At 38.6% G+C, this 16,694-nt stretch overlaps 1 protein-coding gene across 3 annotated transcripts; it reads right to left on the bottom strand.

The window, feature by feature from the left end:
• Positions 1-49: 49 nt before the first annotated feature.
• NPM1 (nucleophosmin 1) lies at positions 50-15,148 on the bottom strand. Of its 3 annotated transcripts, none has more exons than XM_007198548.3 (11): positions 14,971-15,145; positions 12,917-12,996; positions 12,301-12,420; positions 11,873-11,966; positions 11,427-11,533; positions 11,260-11,351; positions 7,227-7,284; positions 6,794-6,877; positions 5,838-5,939; positions 3,477-3,551; positions 50-406 (listed from the first exon to the last, which is right to left on the bottom strand). In XM_007198548.3, the coding sequence occupies exons 1-11, from the start codon at positions 15,026-15,028 to the stop codon at positions 368-370; spliced, it is 909 nt and encodes a 302-aa protein (XP_007198610.3). In that variant the 5' UTR covers positions 15,029-15,145; the 3' UTR covers positions 50-367. The 3 variants fall into 3 exon arrangements, with proteins under 3 accessions (XP_007198610.3, XP_028019572.1, XP_028019573.2); XM_028163771.2 differs by having other exon boundaries at positions 11,260-11,327; positions 14,971-15,144; XM_028163772.2 differs by lacking the exons at positions 50-406; positions 3,477-3,551 and adding an exon at positions 4,465-4,807 and having other exon boundaries at positions 14,971-15,148.
• Positions 15,149-16,694: the final 1,546 nt, after the last annotated feature.

Here is a 16,694-nt window from a genome sequence, read left to right as displayed (position 1 = left end):
GTATTTCTCTGACAAAGTATAAAGAGGATAACAGAAAGAGAAACAGTGCTACTGTATTAAAATACTGAGTTTATTTCACATGTATATTTTTGTCTCCCCACCATTTCCATTTGTCTGACCACCACTACTACTATGTCCTATCATAACATTCCATACATACTTAAAACCAAGCAAAGGGTGGAGTTCCAACTTTAAAAACTAAACAGGCATTTTGGACAACACATTCTTGGCAATGGAACCTGGACAACATTTATCAGACACGGTAGGGAAAGTTCTCACTCTGCATTATAAAAAGGACAGCCAGATATCAACTGTTACAGAAATGAAATAAGACGGAAAATTTTAACAAACTGTTTAAACTATTTTCTTAAAGAGACTTCCTCCACTGCCAGAGATCTTGAATAGCCTGGAAAAAAAAAAAGAGAAAAAAAATGTGGTTAAAAAACCACAACACTTCATACACACCAATAAATTAAACCACGTCTCTGTACAATTCAACATATCTATTTTTCATTCTACCACCAAAAAGGTTCACTCTAGATAATTAAGAACTGATTTCAAGGAAATTTATACTCAGGCATAACTTAATTTCAAATACTTCGATTCAGACATAAAATCATGTGATTTTTGTACACAAAGTCACTTTTATACTAATATACATTTAACAACTTAAGATATTTAGTTAAGGAAACGAAGACCAGTTTGGCCAATGTTGCCTCCATGTTATCTGCTGCCAGATTTAGAGAAAAACATGCACCTGTACACGGGACACATAAAATTAGTACATTTATCTGAAATAAACTATATAAATATACCAAAGTTACATCTTTCTTTACCTCTATATTTCCCTGATGATGTGGGATCTCAACAGTTCCTTATTTTGCAAAATTTGCTTATAAAATTCCTTAATTAGTCTTATATTTTGTTTACATTTTAAGTTTCTACAGTGGTCACATTCAAATTATTTCATTAATGAGAACACATGCTAGCATTAGCATTATGAGACACTATATATATTTAACATGTTCTGCCATATTAGCTACTCAGACAAGCTCTCAGACTCAGATTACTACTCAGATTAGCTACTCAGATTAGTACTACTCAGTAGCTACTCAGATTAGCTACTCAGACAAGCTCTTCTGGTTTGTTGAAACACAGAACACCATCTTCCATGACTAACTTGCTTTTCCATTCTTCAAGTCTAATGATTTAAAATATTGTCCAATGACCAAAAAAAAGAGATCCCTCATCAATTTCTACATCCCTCTTCAACATATAACTCATTCCACTTGTTCTCATGCTGGTATTTAGTAACATCCATGTAAAAGAGCCAAAATCTTCAAGTGATAAAAAACATTTCAAATGACAATCATGTAAGTGCAGTATTAATTATCTACTTCAAGTTGGTGTTTCTTTTCCTATTCATGAATAACACCTCTTAAAAAAAAATAGTCTTGATGTTTTTGTCAACTCTTCAAAGGATTCAACAAGTTCTTTTAAAGCAATGGAGCACTTCAATGACTTCGCTCTTCTTTTAATTTACATGGTCCTACTGCTGAAGAGACATTTAAATAAGCAGGTTTCACTCAATGGATTATTTAAAAGAACTTTGGGGGCCTTTTCTTCAAAGTGTTTCAGTGCTTCAAATAAATAGCATTTTCTCAAATACTGTTTTTAAACACAGCCATTGGATTTCAAATGCAAGGGAACTGAATACCATGTCAACAAATACCAGGCATTCACTAATCATTAAGTTGAATACAAATACTGAAGAACATTTTCATGACACTCTAATGTAAAAAAAAAAAAAAAAAAACCAGATGCTACTTGACTTACGTATTATATAGAATATTGAATGGGACAGAAAACACCTTCGAAAACTTCATGTTTTGCTTCAACTTTGAGTAAACACTGTTTGCACCTTTATACAAACATTCAGCAAGGATTTTATCTGTAATCTTTCCACAAAAGGCAGTACAATTTTTTTCATTAACTCTTTAATTCAAGAGTTTCTGCAAAAATTTGCTATTATTTCTCAGGTTCCATCTGGATTTTATTAGCCAAATCTTCATAAACAACTTTTTCAGAAGAAAAACTGCACAAGTAATGGGAAGATATTTTACACATTGTAATTACTTACATCTGCAGCTATGCCATAAAAATGTGACACATTCAGTGTTTTGATAATTTCATAATAGTAAACTGAGATATATTTTTTATTATTGCAGAAATTTCATCCTGGCACTTGAAAACAGCTTTCAGTTTTTAAGTCAGAAAATATTTCTGATAGCAGTGAATTCAGTCTTTTTCAGCTGCAAGACTGACGTTATGCTGTTTGGAAGGCCCTTGCAACTTTAGCTGTTACTTCATCTTCACCTGAATTTTTCTTAATCAAAAATTTTATTTTACCACTTCCTTTGGTATTAGCTGAAAAAATTATATATCTCTTATGCTTACCTGTTATAGATGATGGTTTATATATCTCACTTTCTACCATTTTCCATACTGAATTAACAATTACACACTGCATAGTTTTAAAAGGACTTTTATGTTTACTAAATGTCCGCAGAAAATTCACACAATTTACACTGGCTTTTTGGGATCCAAATATACACAAAAAACAGAATAGCAACCAAAAGAATCGAAAAGATTCAAACTGATCATCTCGTGGCCATGGCAAGGAAGGCTGAACTCACAATAAACCACCACGAAGAGTATTAAACCACTGAAAGGGTTTCAAACCTGAGAAAAATAGTGCTGCCATTTAAGTGATTTAAGTACTAAATATTGTGGTAGAAAAAGATCTCTAAATAACAAATTTAATTTATTGAAGAAAGCTGAATACAGGAGACTTAGGGAGCACTGACAAAAACCATTAAACACAGAATATGTCCTGTATGTACATGATGCCTAGCAACCCTGTGTAACTGCTTTTACATTTTCCTTTACAATCTGCAAGTCAGCAACTATAAATAAGACAGTAAAAATAAATGCATGATTTTTCTTCTATTGACAAAATACCTTCTTCACATTAAGAAATACAAAATCCAACTCAACTGATTTTACACTTAGGTTGATTTCAGCAAAATGTGCTTCCCATAACATCTATGGAGAAAATCGTCTCTGCCAACTCACAAGAAAGCAAAGAACAGACTGACCCAAGTAGCCAAATGGAGCAGCAAGGAAAACCACAGCTCATTTCCTTAGCCAACATAGTACCAAAAGCAAAACTGAGTTCAGTAACCAAGAGATAATTTACCAACTATATAAAAGCTGGGAAAAATGTACTAAAAAAGTTATCTTCTCAGTCTCTGCCAACTAAATTCTTAAGAGTTTCCATGTATTTAATCTGAAGTATTGTCTGTGGTTAGGAACATTTTAAAAGAAGCCAACACCTAGAGAGACTAAACAAATAACCATAATAAGTCACAATAAAAATTTTGGATTTGATCATGTCTCCAACAAAGTTCAGTTACCTCCTGGTCAGTCATCCGGAAACAATTCTTCACATAATTGATGAATTTGGCTTCCACTTTGGGAAGGGAACCACCCTATTGAGACAAAAGCATTATTAAGGGTAAGTATAGAAACACTGTTTTTGAGGGAGATTGTTATGAAATTCCTCAAAGATTTGAGTGCTGTTTATTATATGGATCATTGTGATTCATTCCTTGTCTCCTCAACTCCTTCATTTTAATACTGAATAAATCCTTTTTTAGGCCTAGAAAGACATGTTTGTACAACATATTAGGACCTAGGTCTTCCACTGGTACTCTCATACTGAATAAGGTTTGTCCAAGTTTCAAATTCCCTGCCCCCACCCAGCCACTCTAAAAACACAAAGTATAAGCTATGCTTGTGATTCTTCAGGCATTCGACCATCAACTTGACTGCCTACTGTATTTATCTAACAAGTCGGCTTTATCACCATTCTCCACCACCCAGGACCAAATACAAAAAAAAAGTATAGCCCCTTTGGGTATCATGTATACAAGTGACGAAAATTGTTAAAAAGATCACTTAATATGTACCAAAAACCCAGGTCCAGCACGGTGCTAACCTGGGAGTCAATTCAGGGGGTATATGAAGTCAAATGGGGGGGAAGACTTTATTACATTTCACTACACTCTTAAAATTCGCCATTCCTTTCAATTATGGACACAGGGAAGAAAGCACAATAGTAGTAACACCAAATTATTTTCAAAGTATATGTCACCAAATATTTTCAAAAATCTTGAAACGTTTATATTTATCTCTGCTCTGGAATTACCTTAACACACTAATTTTTTCACTTTTGTTTCCTACTTTGATAACTAAATTTTGATTTTCCTTGTAACCTGAATCTTCTGTGCACTTTAAAAAGATCAAGAAGGCTTCAGGTATGGTGTAAGATACTTAGCTGCCTCATCACCTAGAAAATAAACCTCACTATAATTTTACACTTTTAAATTATTGTCACATACATTCTTATTTGATTCAAATATTTATTGAGCAGCTAGGGAGATACAAAGGTGATTAAAATATGGTCAAAGAGGTGAGGCAAATGCACAAGTAATAGAAAGCAAAGTATAAGGTTCACTGAATCACAGCAGTCAAAAGAAAGTGTTTTAGGAGATCAAGAGATTGCTTCCAGCCTGGAAGGGGGGCATGGGTGGGTGGCAAATCAGGAAAGGGGATTGAGTTAAAATAGAAGACTTCAGTCTGGATTGTTGATGATACTCAGTTTGGACTATATTTGTCTCTCCTTTTCCTCTCTCCCCATCTTTGGGCTTAATTTACCAGTAGTGCCCAGGATTGTTCAATGCGCCTGCAATTAAACCAAGGAGATAGGACCATATTAAAATTAGGGGGAGGGGTATCTAAAATGTCATTTTAGAACGGTACGCAAGGGATAAAAATAAAGCAGCGATACCAGGAAGGCTAAAAGGTTTACAGTAGTACTAAAGCAAAATCAAGAAATACATTCTGGTTCTAAACTGTTAGTTTTCCAATTGACTCATAACTGCACAATGAAAGGAAATCTACGGAAGCCATGTAGAACCTAGAGAGCACAGAAAAAACACAGGGAAAGGGAGTCAGTAACTTTTCCTCACCATCCCACATTTATTCTCAATAATTGGGGTCTGAGAATATTCACAGAATTTTAAAGTTTCTCTCAAATGTGTTTCAAGGCCTTAAAACCAATTACTCCATGCTCCAGAGTTCACTGAAGTTTCTTAAGTGCATCCCCCCCACCCCAAATCAAGCAAGTAGGACAAAAGCTAATCCTCTTCTCACACATTTCCACTAAGACAAAACTAAATGTAAACATGTTAGTCACTCAAAAATTCAAGATATTATCACACGTATTGCCTGGTGACATCTTGGTGCAAATGGCAAATAGAAATGACTCAATTTGTTGGAGAATGTTTCTGACTACAGTCAAACACGAGTAATTTTTTTAAAAACTACAACACCAAGCAGCCAAAGACTACTTTTCCAGCTGTTTGCAATTTTAGAAGACTCATACGCCCTCTGCTGGTACTGTGGCATCTCATGACCAGAACAGGTGAAGGGAAATGCTCTCATTTTAACAACTAAGGTAAGAACATATCTTACAATCAACTTACTTGTATTCCTTTTATAATGGAAAATAAAGCATATTTAACTTCAAATATGCAAAAAAATCAACAGAGACTATAAATTAATGTAAGTAACTAGTAATCCATTTTTGAGATAATTTCATACCACAAAGGGGCAGGTATATTAACTATAAAACATGAGGACGATTCCTGTTCCAAACCCCAGAAAGGTAAAATTACCTATTTAGTTCCTTTAAGGAAGACAATTTTACTCACTTTTTCTATACTTGCTTGCATTTTTGCTTTAATGTCTTCTACAGAGCTAGGTCCTTTCGGTGTTTTAGGAGTTTTTTCCTGTTTTTTGAAGGATTCTTGACCCTGGGAAAAAAGGCAAATTTTAACATCATAAGAACTCTTAAGACCCACCCTACCCGGATTTTCTCAATAAAATTCTTACAGTCCTTTGTAAAAACAAGTATACACCAGAACTGAGTTACCATTATAAATGAATTCGTGTCTCAACAATTATTTTTATATTATTGCTTAAGAAAGGAATAGGAAATAGTTTGAGCCTGCATTTATATTCAACACCAGGTCAGTCCTACACTTAAAGGATACTATCAAAAAAACGAAACCAGAAGGTCCCCAAGAATGAAGCTACAAAGTTAATGCAGCTTGATGCCTGGGGCCCATTCCATAGCATTTAAATGATAATCTCCCAACATGCGGCCAGCACTGAGAAACTGCACTATGCGATAAACATACCTTTCAACAAGTAAGAACCCTTACATGACACAACTGTTTGTATCACAATAACAATCTTTTTGTCAGCTTTCTCCCCCATTAGAAAGCCACGGCAATATACAGTTGACCCTTGAATGTCAACAGGTGACGCCAGCCCTCCACGTGGCCAAAAATCTGTGTATAACTTGTCGGCCCTCCACATCTGTGGTTCCTCTGCATCCAGATTCAACCAACCGTGGATATGCAGTACTGTAGCATTTACAAAAAAAAAAAACCGTGATAAATGGACCCATGCAGTTTAAACCTATGTTGTTCAAGGGTCAACTGTCTAACTATATGACAGTGATTACCAATAAAATAAGCACATCTTAGCTCTTCGACACCAACTACAGGCGTTCTCCAAAGACCTATCAAATTTTTAAAGTAGATTCTTCCACAGAAGAACCTAACTACTTCAGTGGAGCTTGTATTTATATGTTACCACTTACTTTTGATCTTGGTGTTGATGGTTTTGAGTCTTTTCCATTCTGGTTTGATTTTTGTGCATTTTTGGCTGGAGTATCTCGTACAGACTGCAATTAGAAATGAATCTTAATCAATGCCCCTCCCTACATAACAGACATATTAGTACAAATAAAACTGCCCCAAACCATGGCAAAAGCAGCAGTCAGGCTAAGATGAAACAATCATTTTGACAAAAGGTTGCAAAAGGGTTAACAGACAGAAGGCTATATAAAGAAAACAGATAATTCCCCACTATTAGAAGTTTCCAAGATAGCCCTACTCAAGAAAAATTTGAAGTATGAGATCATCTTCTCCTAAGACAATTTTCAATAACCACAAAACAAGCCAATGGCAAAAATTCCCATCATTTTGTTATTAGCTATTTCTGATAATCTTCTACTACTGTATCTTACTTACTTTCTTTACTGGAGCTTTTTCTTCAGCTTCCTCATCATCAAAGTCATCATCATCATCACTACAAATGAGATAAGTCCTTATTACTGATTCAATGCACTCAACAAATCTAGAAAGCTTATCCAGAAAGTGGATGAACCTAAAAGTTTAGTCAATCAAAGCATGAAGAGCTTTCAAACTTTTGCGGGTTGACAAAAGAACTGAGAGCACAATCTTGAACACAAATTCATTTTCACTGCAACATTATTCACAATTACCAAGCAGTAGAAGCAACCCAGGGAATTCCCTGGCAGTCCAGTGGTCAGGACTCCGCACTTCCACTGCAGTGGGGCACAGGTTCAATCCCTGGTTGGGGAACTAAGAGATCCCGCAGGCAGCACGGTGTGAGCCAACTCGCACCCCCCACCAAAAGAAGCAACCCAAATGTTCATAAACAAATTGTAGGGAAAATGTCATATACGTATATATATCAGGGAATATGCAGTCTTAGGGAAATCCTCAAATGTAGCACATGGATGAACCTTAAGAACATTATGCTAAGTGAAAGAACAGTCACAAAAAGACAAATACTGTATGATTCCACTTATATGAGGTATCTAAAGGAATCAGTCTTTATAGAAACCAAAAGTAAGATTGGTGGCTGGCAGGGGAGAGGTGGAAATGGGGGCTTTTTGTTCAACGGTTATGGTTTTCAGTATAACTAGATGAGCTTGAGATGTTACACAACAATGTGATTATGATTAACACTACAGAACTGCACACTTAAAAAATAGTTAAGATGGTAAATATGGTGTTATGTTTTTTACAACTGAAAATAAATTTTTGAAAATGAAGTTATTTAAAGAAATTAAAATAGAAACATTGCAAATTCATGGACCAGTAAATATTAAGGTGGCAACTCTCCAAATTAATCCACAGATTTAACACAACCCCTAGAAGAATCCTAGCTGGTATCTCCATAGAAACTGATCCTAAAACTCACACTGAAACTCTAGGAACCCAAAGTAGCCAAAATCAATCTTGAAGAAGAACAAAGGTGAAGCATTCACATTAAGTAATTACAAACTAAAATCTATAAAAAGTGCAAAGCAACAGAAATCAGAATAATGTTTCACTGGCAGAAGGAAAGACATGGAACTGAAGAGTCCAAAAATAAATATACATTTATGGTAACTATTTTCAAAAAGGGGGCAAAGACCATTCAATGGGGAAAAGTCTTTCACAAATGGTGCTGGGACTACTGGATATCCACAATCAAAAAAAATGAAACTGGCTCTTACCTCACAATTGATACAAAAATCAATTCAAAACGGATAAAAGGTAAGAGCTGAAACTATAGAACTTTTTGAAGATCTGGCAATGGTTTCTTAGATTTGACACCGAAAACACAATAAAAGAAATAAACCAAACTATGAAATCTAAAAGCTTTTCTGTAAAGGACCACCAACAGAGTATAAAAACAACCCATGGAATGGGAGAAAATGTTTGTAAATTCTACCTGATAAGGGATTTGTTTCCAAAATATATAAAAAGTTCTTATAGTTCAATAATATAAAACGAGTACAAGTACTGCTACATGCTACAAGGATCTTAAAAATATTGTGATAAGTTAAACAAACCAGCCACAAGAGAGCACATATTGTATGATTCCATTTATATGAAATATCCAGAACAGGCAAATCTATAAAAAACAAAGTACATTAGTTATTGACTAGAGCTGGGGAAGATGAGGGATTATAGCAGTTTCTTTTTGAGGTGATGAAATATTCTGAAATTGGCTGCACAACTGTGCGTATACACTATAAAGCACCAAACTGTTCACTCTAAATGGGGGAACTGGGGGGAAAAAAATCCAATCAATGGAGAAGTCCACGAATAAGTACGAATCAGCAAATGGTGGAATTGGTTTAACTTGTAATTACTTCACAAACCAAACATTACATACTGGCCAAAATGGTTTCTCTTCCACACTACATAGTCTAAATAAAAAACAGGAGTAACTTCATCCATGTGCAACCAAAGAAACACTTCTTTCCAATACAGGGGTAAAAAATCTGCTATGTTAACTGGATAAAATACCGTGTAGTATACATTTAAAGGCATATTAACATCTTTTAAGTAATTTTTAACAGTGATTTGTTAATTTTGGCCCTATCACCCAATACCTGCATAGGCTACCCCATACTAAAAAAAAGATGACAATGGTTTTTATAAAACCACTATTGTAAGCAGTTTTATTAGGATATTCCCTAATAATATAGGGGAAAAGGGTGTTTATGGAGAAGCACCCTTTTTTTTACTTTTTAAGTAACAGATTATTTTCCTGGGTGGCACCTAGGCAAATCCCATTACCACCTCAATGAAGAACAAGGAACACTCTCCACCACCCCCTCACCTGACCTGGCCCCTGTGGGAAACAACACTGAACTTGGAAGGAAGCACAGCCCATGCTGCCCCAGGACCCAGCCATAACCATGAGCCACTTGGGGAATGGCCACTCCGGCCCCATGGGGGCCCCATGCCAGCCATGCTTGAGCGCCTAACATTTTCAGGGCCCCCTAAAAACTGTCCTCCAAAGTCACCCCTTATAGTTCCCTGGCCACCCAGAATAATCCACCCAGGATGTATCTGTAAGCCATACTAACTTTTTTTTTTAACTTTTTATTTTATATTGGAGTATAGTTGATTAACAATGTTGTGGTGGTCATACTAACTTTTAATGTACTACATGGTCTTCAGCTTTTCTTGCTTACAGCAACAGCAGTCAACCAACCCCACACCATACCCCTTCCATCCCCAAAACAGACCCACTGATCTGCCTTTTATTTTGTGGGTTCCAAGCCTTCTGAGATTATGGCTTACAATTTCTACATAATAACTACTTTTAACTAACAAACCTTGGGGCACCTCTTAACATTTTCATTGCCCCCTAACCAATGGAATCTTCTAAGACTTGCTATCCTCAAGGGATCCATTAACTGCCTCTACTTATACATGTATCTGACTACCCTTTTACGAAAACTTACCGATTTGGACCTTGTTACCATCTACACTTTTCATTCCTCCCTCACCACCTAACTTAAAGACAACTTAGAGGAGACATGGAAGACAAGAATGTAAACTATGTACATTGTAGTTACATCAGGAATTATCCCCATTTTAAAGACAGGAAATCTTCCAAAGCCCAGGCATAATTAAGTAGTAACAAACACCAACTATATTGAGTTTGTTTATAAGTTTGACATGCAGGTAATTTTGAATTTTTTAAGCATTCAACTCTTTCCTATTTTCTGCTTCCACTGTCATGCTCAAAGGCCTTTTTAAAGCGCTACCAGCTTGGCTAGTTGAGGTCACTGAAAACCTACTTTGCAGATCTGATCGTTAAATTAGTGCATGTTCTCTCAGAGTCTGTCTTAGGTTCCATTTCAATTGTTTTCAGTAAATATACAATGGACCAACCTGAGAACTCAAGAACAAAGTTGACAAGCAATTAAAAATTCAATATTAATAAATTTTTAATATGGCTGCATATAGGAAAGACTAATCATGAGTAGCATTTTATTCCATAGCATGTTTATAACTTTACCATAGTCTGACCTAGTTTAACAAACATATCAAATCTTATTTACAACCAAATTTTAAATTCTCCAGCAAAATTCTATTCTCTTTTAGAATCTAATTTTCTCATAAGGACCAGGACAACCATATGCCAAAATCCTTTGTGGGGAAAAAAAATCCTCAAGTGACAACTTACAAAATGAATATAGCTGGAGATATTCAGATTCTCTTTATGCCCAATCCATTTATTATAAACTGTTCAGTGTAAAATACACCAGACTTAGCATACAGTAATGTGTCCACTAAATCTTCCTCAGAAAAAAGGCACCTAGTCAAATACATCTGGGAAATGCTGCATACTGCATCCTTTAACTCAGCTCATTTAACACAAACTGACAACCACTAATCATGATTTTGGTAAATCGTTTTCATAACCCCCCATACAACAATGTCAGGTTTCTAAGGGCATACTACTTACTCTTCATCATCATCGTCGTCGTCATCATCATCATCATCATCTTCATCAGCAGCAAGTTTTACTTTTTTCTTAAAAAAATAATTGGACACACACTGGTAAGGAAGTGCTAATCCAAAGTACCAAACTAAAGGCCAGAATAAATTATGTATAGTAAATTGCATCTGTACCTGTGGAACCTTGCTACCACTTCCAGGGGCAGAACGCTTTCCAGATACACTTAGGAGTTTCACATCCTCCTCCTCTTCATCTTCGGACTCTGCATCTTCCTCCACAGCTAAAATAAAATTCTTTATTAGCCACCACTAAAACTCAACCAACAGCAAGAACTCAGAAGGGCACTGATAAGACACAGTAATAAGTATTTTAAAACTCAGATTCTATTAGAAAAAGAGTAAAAAGAGAACAAAATTTTTTAAAAGGAATTTAATGGACTAGTACTCATTACTAGGTTTTACATGCAAAACACCAGGCTTTTCTAGTTATAAATTACTAGATTCCCATTTGAACCTATTACAGACAGCAGTACTAGAACTAAGCATACTTTATAAAGTCCAAATTGGGAACAAAGTAACTGCACTAAAAATAAGCATCATAACATATAAAAATAACATACCTACTAAGTGCTGTCCACTAATATGCACAGGCCCCGAACCACACTTCAACCGTAAGACCACAGGTGGTGTTATTTCAAAGCCCCCAAGGGAAACCTAAAAAGAAATTATAAATCACTAAATATTGTGGGGGGAAAAAAATGGTTACATGTTTGGTATAAAATCTGTTCATAACTTAAAAATGTTTCTGAACAAGCAAACCCATCAGCCAAATGAACAAATCGGTGAACCTGTTTTTTTCACCTCTGATAAACAAGCAGCTACCACCACAGTGATCAGTCAACACCAGTGACAGAATATGCAGCTGTGACTACTAGGGAAAAAACCAAACCAAATTCCCCAATCTCTTTGTTGTAACCTAAATGACACTCACCTTAAGGCAACAGAATTAGACTTTGACATAAAATCCAAAGTGTAAAAGAGCCCTTACCGTTGGCTGCACAGACATTTTCAAAGTTGCCAGTGTTACTTTAATTGGACTGCCTTCATAATTCATCGCCTCTGCTTCGACAATGTGCAATTCATCCTTTGCGCCAGCCCCTAAACTGACCTGTTAATAGAAAAACAGTACTTCAACTTAAGTTTCCACCATTTTACAACCCCCCCAACCAGTTGTTTTAAAAAATCAGAACAATTATAAACCTTTCGTTATTACCACTGATGGGAAACTGACTTGAGCACAATGTTGTCTTCAAGTTTTATGTGACTTTGACAATTTCTCATATTTGGTGAATCTTAACAATTACATAAAAATGCATTTGATGACAAAGATGGTTATGTCATCACCCACGCCTAAGTACAAACCACCTAACATCTACTGGCCACCTAGAAGTTAAGTAGTAGGCTATAGGCTAGTGTCTGTGGAGAACAAATAAGATTTATATTTATCACTACCCTAAAGGGCTTTTTAATACAACTGTAGAAGCGAAGAAAGTAAATAAGGAAAGAAAAATACTGCTGTAAAATAAGTATTAATCCACACGAATAGGAACTAAGAGACTGAAATCAAGAAATGTTAAGTAGTTTATTTTGAAAAGTTTAAGTACCGTTCTTAAAGATAACTGGTGCTCATTTTCATCATTATCCACCTTAAAGTGATAATCTTTGTCGGCCTTTAGTTCACAACCTGTAAATGAAGAAAAAATTCAACTATAACAAGGAGAAAAATAACACTGAAAATTCAGTGTGGGTAACCAAAAAGTTAACTTGTGAACTACTTTTTACTATTCTAGCTACCAAAAGGCAAGGCAGAAGTACCTCTTCCTGGATTTCTTGAACACAAAAGTCTATAAACATCAAATAACATCCATACAGAGCTTTATAAATTCCACTTCCCACTACATTATTTTATGCTCAACTACACTACTATTCTCATGTAGAAACAGGATCAAAAATTTAGTAAAGCTAAAACTGAAACCAACCCTAACATACAATGTTGATAAAATCCCACTATTTTAAAGTTGAAATTACCTACCAAAACTCCCAGGTGCCAAATTTAGAAATGACAATGGTTACACAAACACCTACATCAACAGCTTGTATTCACAACAGAAAAACTACAAATGTAAAAGAACTAAAACTCGTTACAGGGGTCAACATTCCATCTTCGAAGTTACAGAAATGATGTACATTAAATTGTTCAGAAATTATGTTTAAGACAATAGAAATATCCTAGGGATACTTCCAATAGCAAGAGTTAAAGCAAAAATTTTGATATAAATTGATCAGAAACGCCAGCTTTTCAAAATGCTAGGAATAAAAGCCTTAATGCATAGTGCATGTTACTACTACCATTCATGAATAAGCAAACTGTCTTAAATACCATCAGAATTAAACTTTATTTAAATAGTCCCATTTAGTTGCCATCTAATAGTTACTGGAATAGATGCTTAACGGTTATTGTTCAATTAACAAATCTCAGCATGGTATATAAGGAAACAAAATTAATTTGGGGCAGGATTTTTAAAAGCCTGACACAAAGGCTTCAACAATTCAGTTTAGTGAGACTGAAAAACCAACGCAGGCCCCTTAGTATGGTACTTGGTGTGCTCGAGGGGGAAATCCCAAAACCCTGGTATAGAATTACAAGTTTTAACAGAAGGCTGCCTCCGCCAGTCTCCCTCCCTCGCCACCCCCCACCCCAAATCATTTGTAATGCACCAGCTCTGGAAGCAAGGGTCATGGGGTTAGATCTAGTCTCTTCCTACAAGTGCAACTTCGTTAAGCCACTTCGGTTCTCTGAGCGGCAGTACCTCCTCTGCGAGATGGACGCGGTGAGACAGAAAGAGGATTCTCTAAATGAGAACTACCAGCATAGATGTTAAGCACCGAACAAAAGACCTCCAAGAGTCCTGGAGCTACCAACCACTTCACCTAACATTTCCGGCCCACCAGCCTCAATCAAGCCCCAGGACCCCAGGCTCGGAGGTGACAGACGCCAGTGAGCCCCGGATGCAGCGCCCACACCCCCCTCCTTCCCCCAACCACGTGGCAACCACGTGCTCCCCAGCGGTCGCGGCCTCCTCACGCCGGGCCGGGCCGCACCTCCCTTGCCCCCAGCAACCAGCCGAGGCACCGGGGCCGAATCTCGGTCGAGAGCTCCTGACCCTGAGGCCCGAGGACAACGCCATGCTCAATCGATCCTCTCGTCCAGAAAGGAGGCCCAAGCCTCCTCACACCCCGAACCCACAAAACCTCCTGCACCACCATCGCGGAGCTTAGCCTCAGGCACCCGCCCGGAATCAGAAGCCTACCAACTCACAAAACCTCAGAAAATAATTGTGCCCAGAGCTCCACCATGGGCCCCGCGTAACGCCGAATCCTCAGCCGGTCGGTTCCACGTTACCTCAGGCCCTGGGCCTCGGACAGCTGACGCCTCAGCCTTCAGGCCGCCCCTCCTTCCCACCCCCCTCCGTGCTTCCGGCTCGCCCCTCCTGGGTCCCCATCCTGCAGGCGGCAGGACCCCGTCTGCTCGCTTCCCACCCCCTCAGGCCTCCAGCCTGCTTAGCTTTCCCCGCTAACCCAGGCCTCAGTGGGATCCCGCCCCCCCACCAAAGCCTGAAGGCCCTGCTCGGCCTCGCTCCAACCCCCCAGCAGTTACCGAAAAGATAGTTCTGGGGCCTCAGTGGGCTCATGTCCATGTCCATCGAATCTTCCATGGGTTGGTGGCACGCACTTCGGTAGGAGAGAAAGTGGACGGAGATAAAAGACTACCGTTCGAAAGAACAGTCGCGCAGGACGGAATCAGACCAGGGAAAGGACGCGGGCTCCCTGCGCACATATATAGCAACCTGGAGATCTCGCGAGAGCTCCTTAAGTCCCGTCTCCGCGCGCGTGCTCCGGAGCCCCCCTCCCCGCACGGTCGCCCTCCCGCGCAAGCGCTCTTCAACCTCACTCCTTTCTACCTCTCCCCCCACCTCCTCCAGGTACTTCGCGGGCTCCCACTGAGCACGCGCACTCGTACCCCGGCCCCACCCCTCCGCCGCAGCCACCGCCTGTGCGCACGCGTGCTTCCTCCGGGTAGCGCGCGTTCCCCGCCTTCTAGCCTTCCACGTCCTCTCCGGCCCAGGCGCGCGGGCCTTGCGACAGGAGACTGCGCAGCCCACCCTGCAAAATGGCGACGACAACACTTAGCTGTGTTAGGTACGGAGGGCGAGCCGGTTGTGAGTCAGAGAGCAACTCGATTCACCTTTCTCCGTCCCCTCGTGCCTCGCAGGCCTCCAAACAAGCATAACCACTTAGGGTTTTTTGACTCGCCTGAAGGCCTGGGCGCAGAATTCATTGTTTCCCCAAAGTTAAAGCTTGAGGTGCCAGAGACAGTGGACTATACGCATTATTATCTGTTGGAGAGAAAAGATGTAGCTGCTGGCCAGACTTATTCAACTCTGTTTTTATCGCTCTGTCGTTTCTGAGCAAACATCTTCGAAGTTGAAATCCTTCCTCATTATGTGATTTGGGGGCAAAAGGGGACTAATCGGCCTCTTCCACATGAGCAGGGCAGGAACCAAGCCTGGGTGATTTCTCCAGACAGAAGGTTTTAAAAGGGCTATATATCCACAACATGTCCCCACGTAACGTCCTGTGAGGCATACACGACTATCCCCGCTTTGCAGACAAGGAAACGGGCCGCGAGGAAGGTGCCCAAACAGATGAAGTGATTATAGACAGGGTTCTCTAGTTCGAAGTCCAATACCAACATCCAACTAAAAGAGCTCAGAGGATTATATGAGGGTCCAGTGTCTGAGGCAGTGCAGTTCTGAATCCTCAGGATTTCTAAGAATGTTATGACCTGTAAAGAAGGCATATGACTTGTAAGAAATGCATAAACCTTAATTAGACTGTTTGGAAGTGAGCAACTTAAGCTACACTTTGACAAACTGAGGACCATCCCTCCCCCAACCGCAGTCCCGGGGCCCTGGTGCCGATGATTCCCCTAGGTATCTTTTTTACATCAATGGACCAAACAATAAATTAAAGAAGTACTGTAAGGAATAAAAATAGTGACAGTAATTCCCTACCCGAATACAATCTACTTGAGATAAACCATAATACACATGACCCAATTATTAGTTAACAGAATGACAGTTCTAAATTTGGAGAAATCAGTGCTTGCAATATGTGAATAGACTAAGCTGTTCCTCACCTTTTCCCTTCCCCCAATTGAAGGAAAGTCTTCACCAGCCTGGTTCTTGCATCTTTTAAAACGCAGAGTGTGACCAATTGCTAGAGAAAAAACAAGAGTCTTGGAAGGATATCTATTTAAAGGAACTGAGGAAGGCTGATAAAAAAAAAGAGGACAGGACTGTGGCTGAGGAAGATTTAGAT

The sequence above is a fragment of the Balaenoptera acutorostrata genome, chromosome 2, assembly GCF_949987535.1.
Source record: "Balaenoptera acutorostrata chromosome 2, mBalAcu1.1, whole genome shotgun sequence".
Classification (NCBI taxonomy): domain Eukaryota; kingdom Metazoa; phylum Chordata; class Mammalia; order Artiodactyla; family Balaenopteridae; genus Balaenoptera; species Balaenoptera acutorostrata.
Note: the sequence above shows the minus strand (reverse complement) of the source record. Positions and strands in the feature narration are given on the sequence as shown.

What these genes read in the sequence shown, in the direction of transcription:
- NPM1 (XM_007198548.3), bottom strand. Translation starts at nt 15,028, where the DNA reads ATGGAAGATTCGATGGACATGGACATGAGCCCACTGAGGCCCCAGAAC. An exon ending in GCCCCAGAACTATCTTTTCG is followed by an intron (nt 12,997 to 14,970) that starts GTAACTGCTGGG and finishes CTTCATTTACAG; the next exon opens with GTTGTGAACTAAAGGCCGAC. An exon ending in TAGTGGACAGCACTTAGTAG is followed by an intron (nt 11,534 to 11,872) that starts GTATGTTATTTT and finishes ATTTTATTTTAG; the next exon opens with CTGTGGAGGAAGATGCAGAG.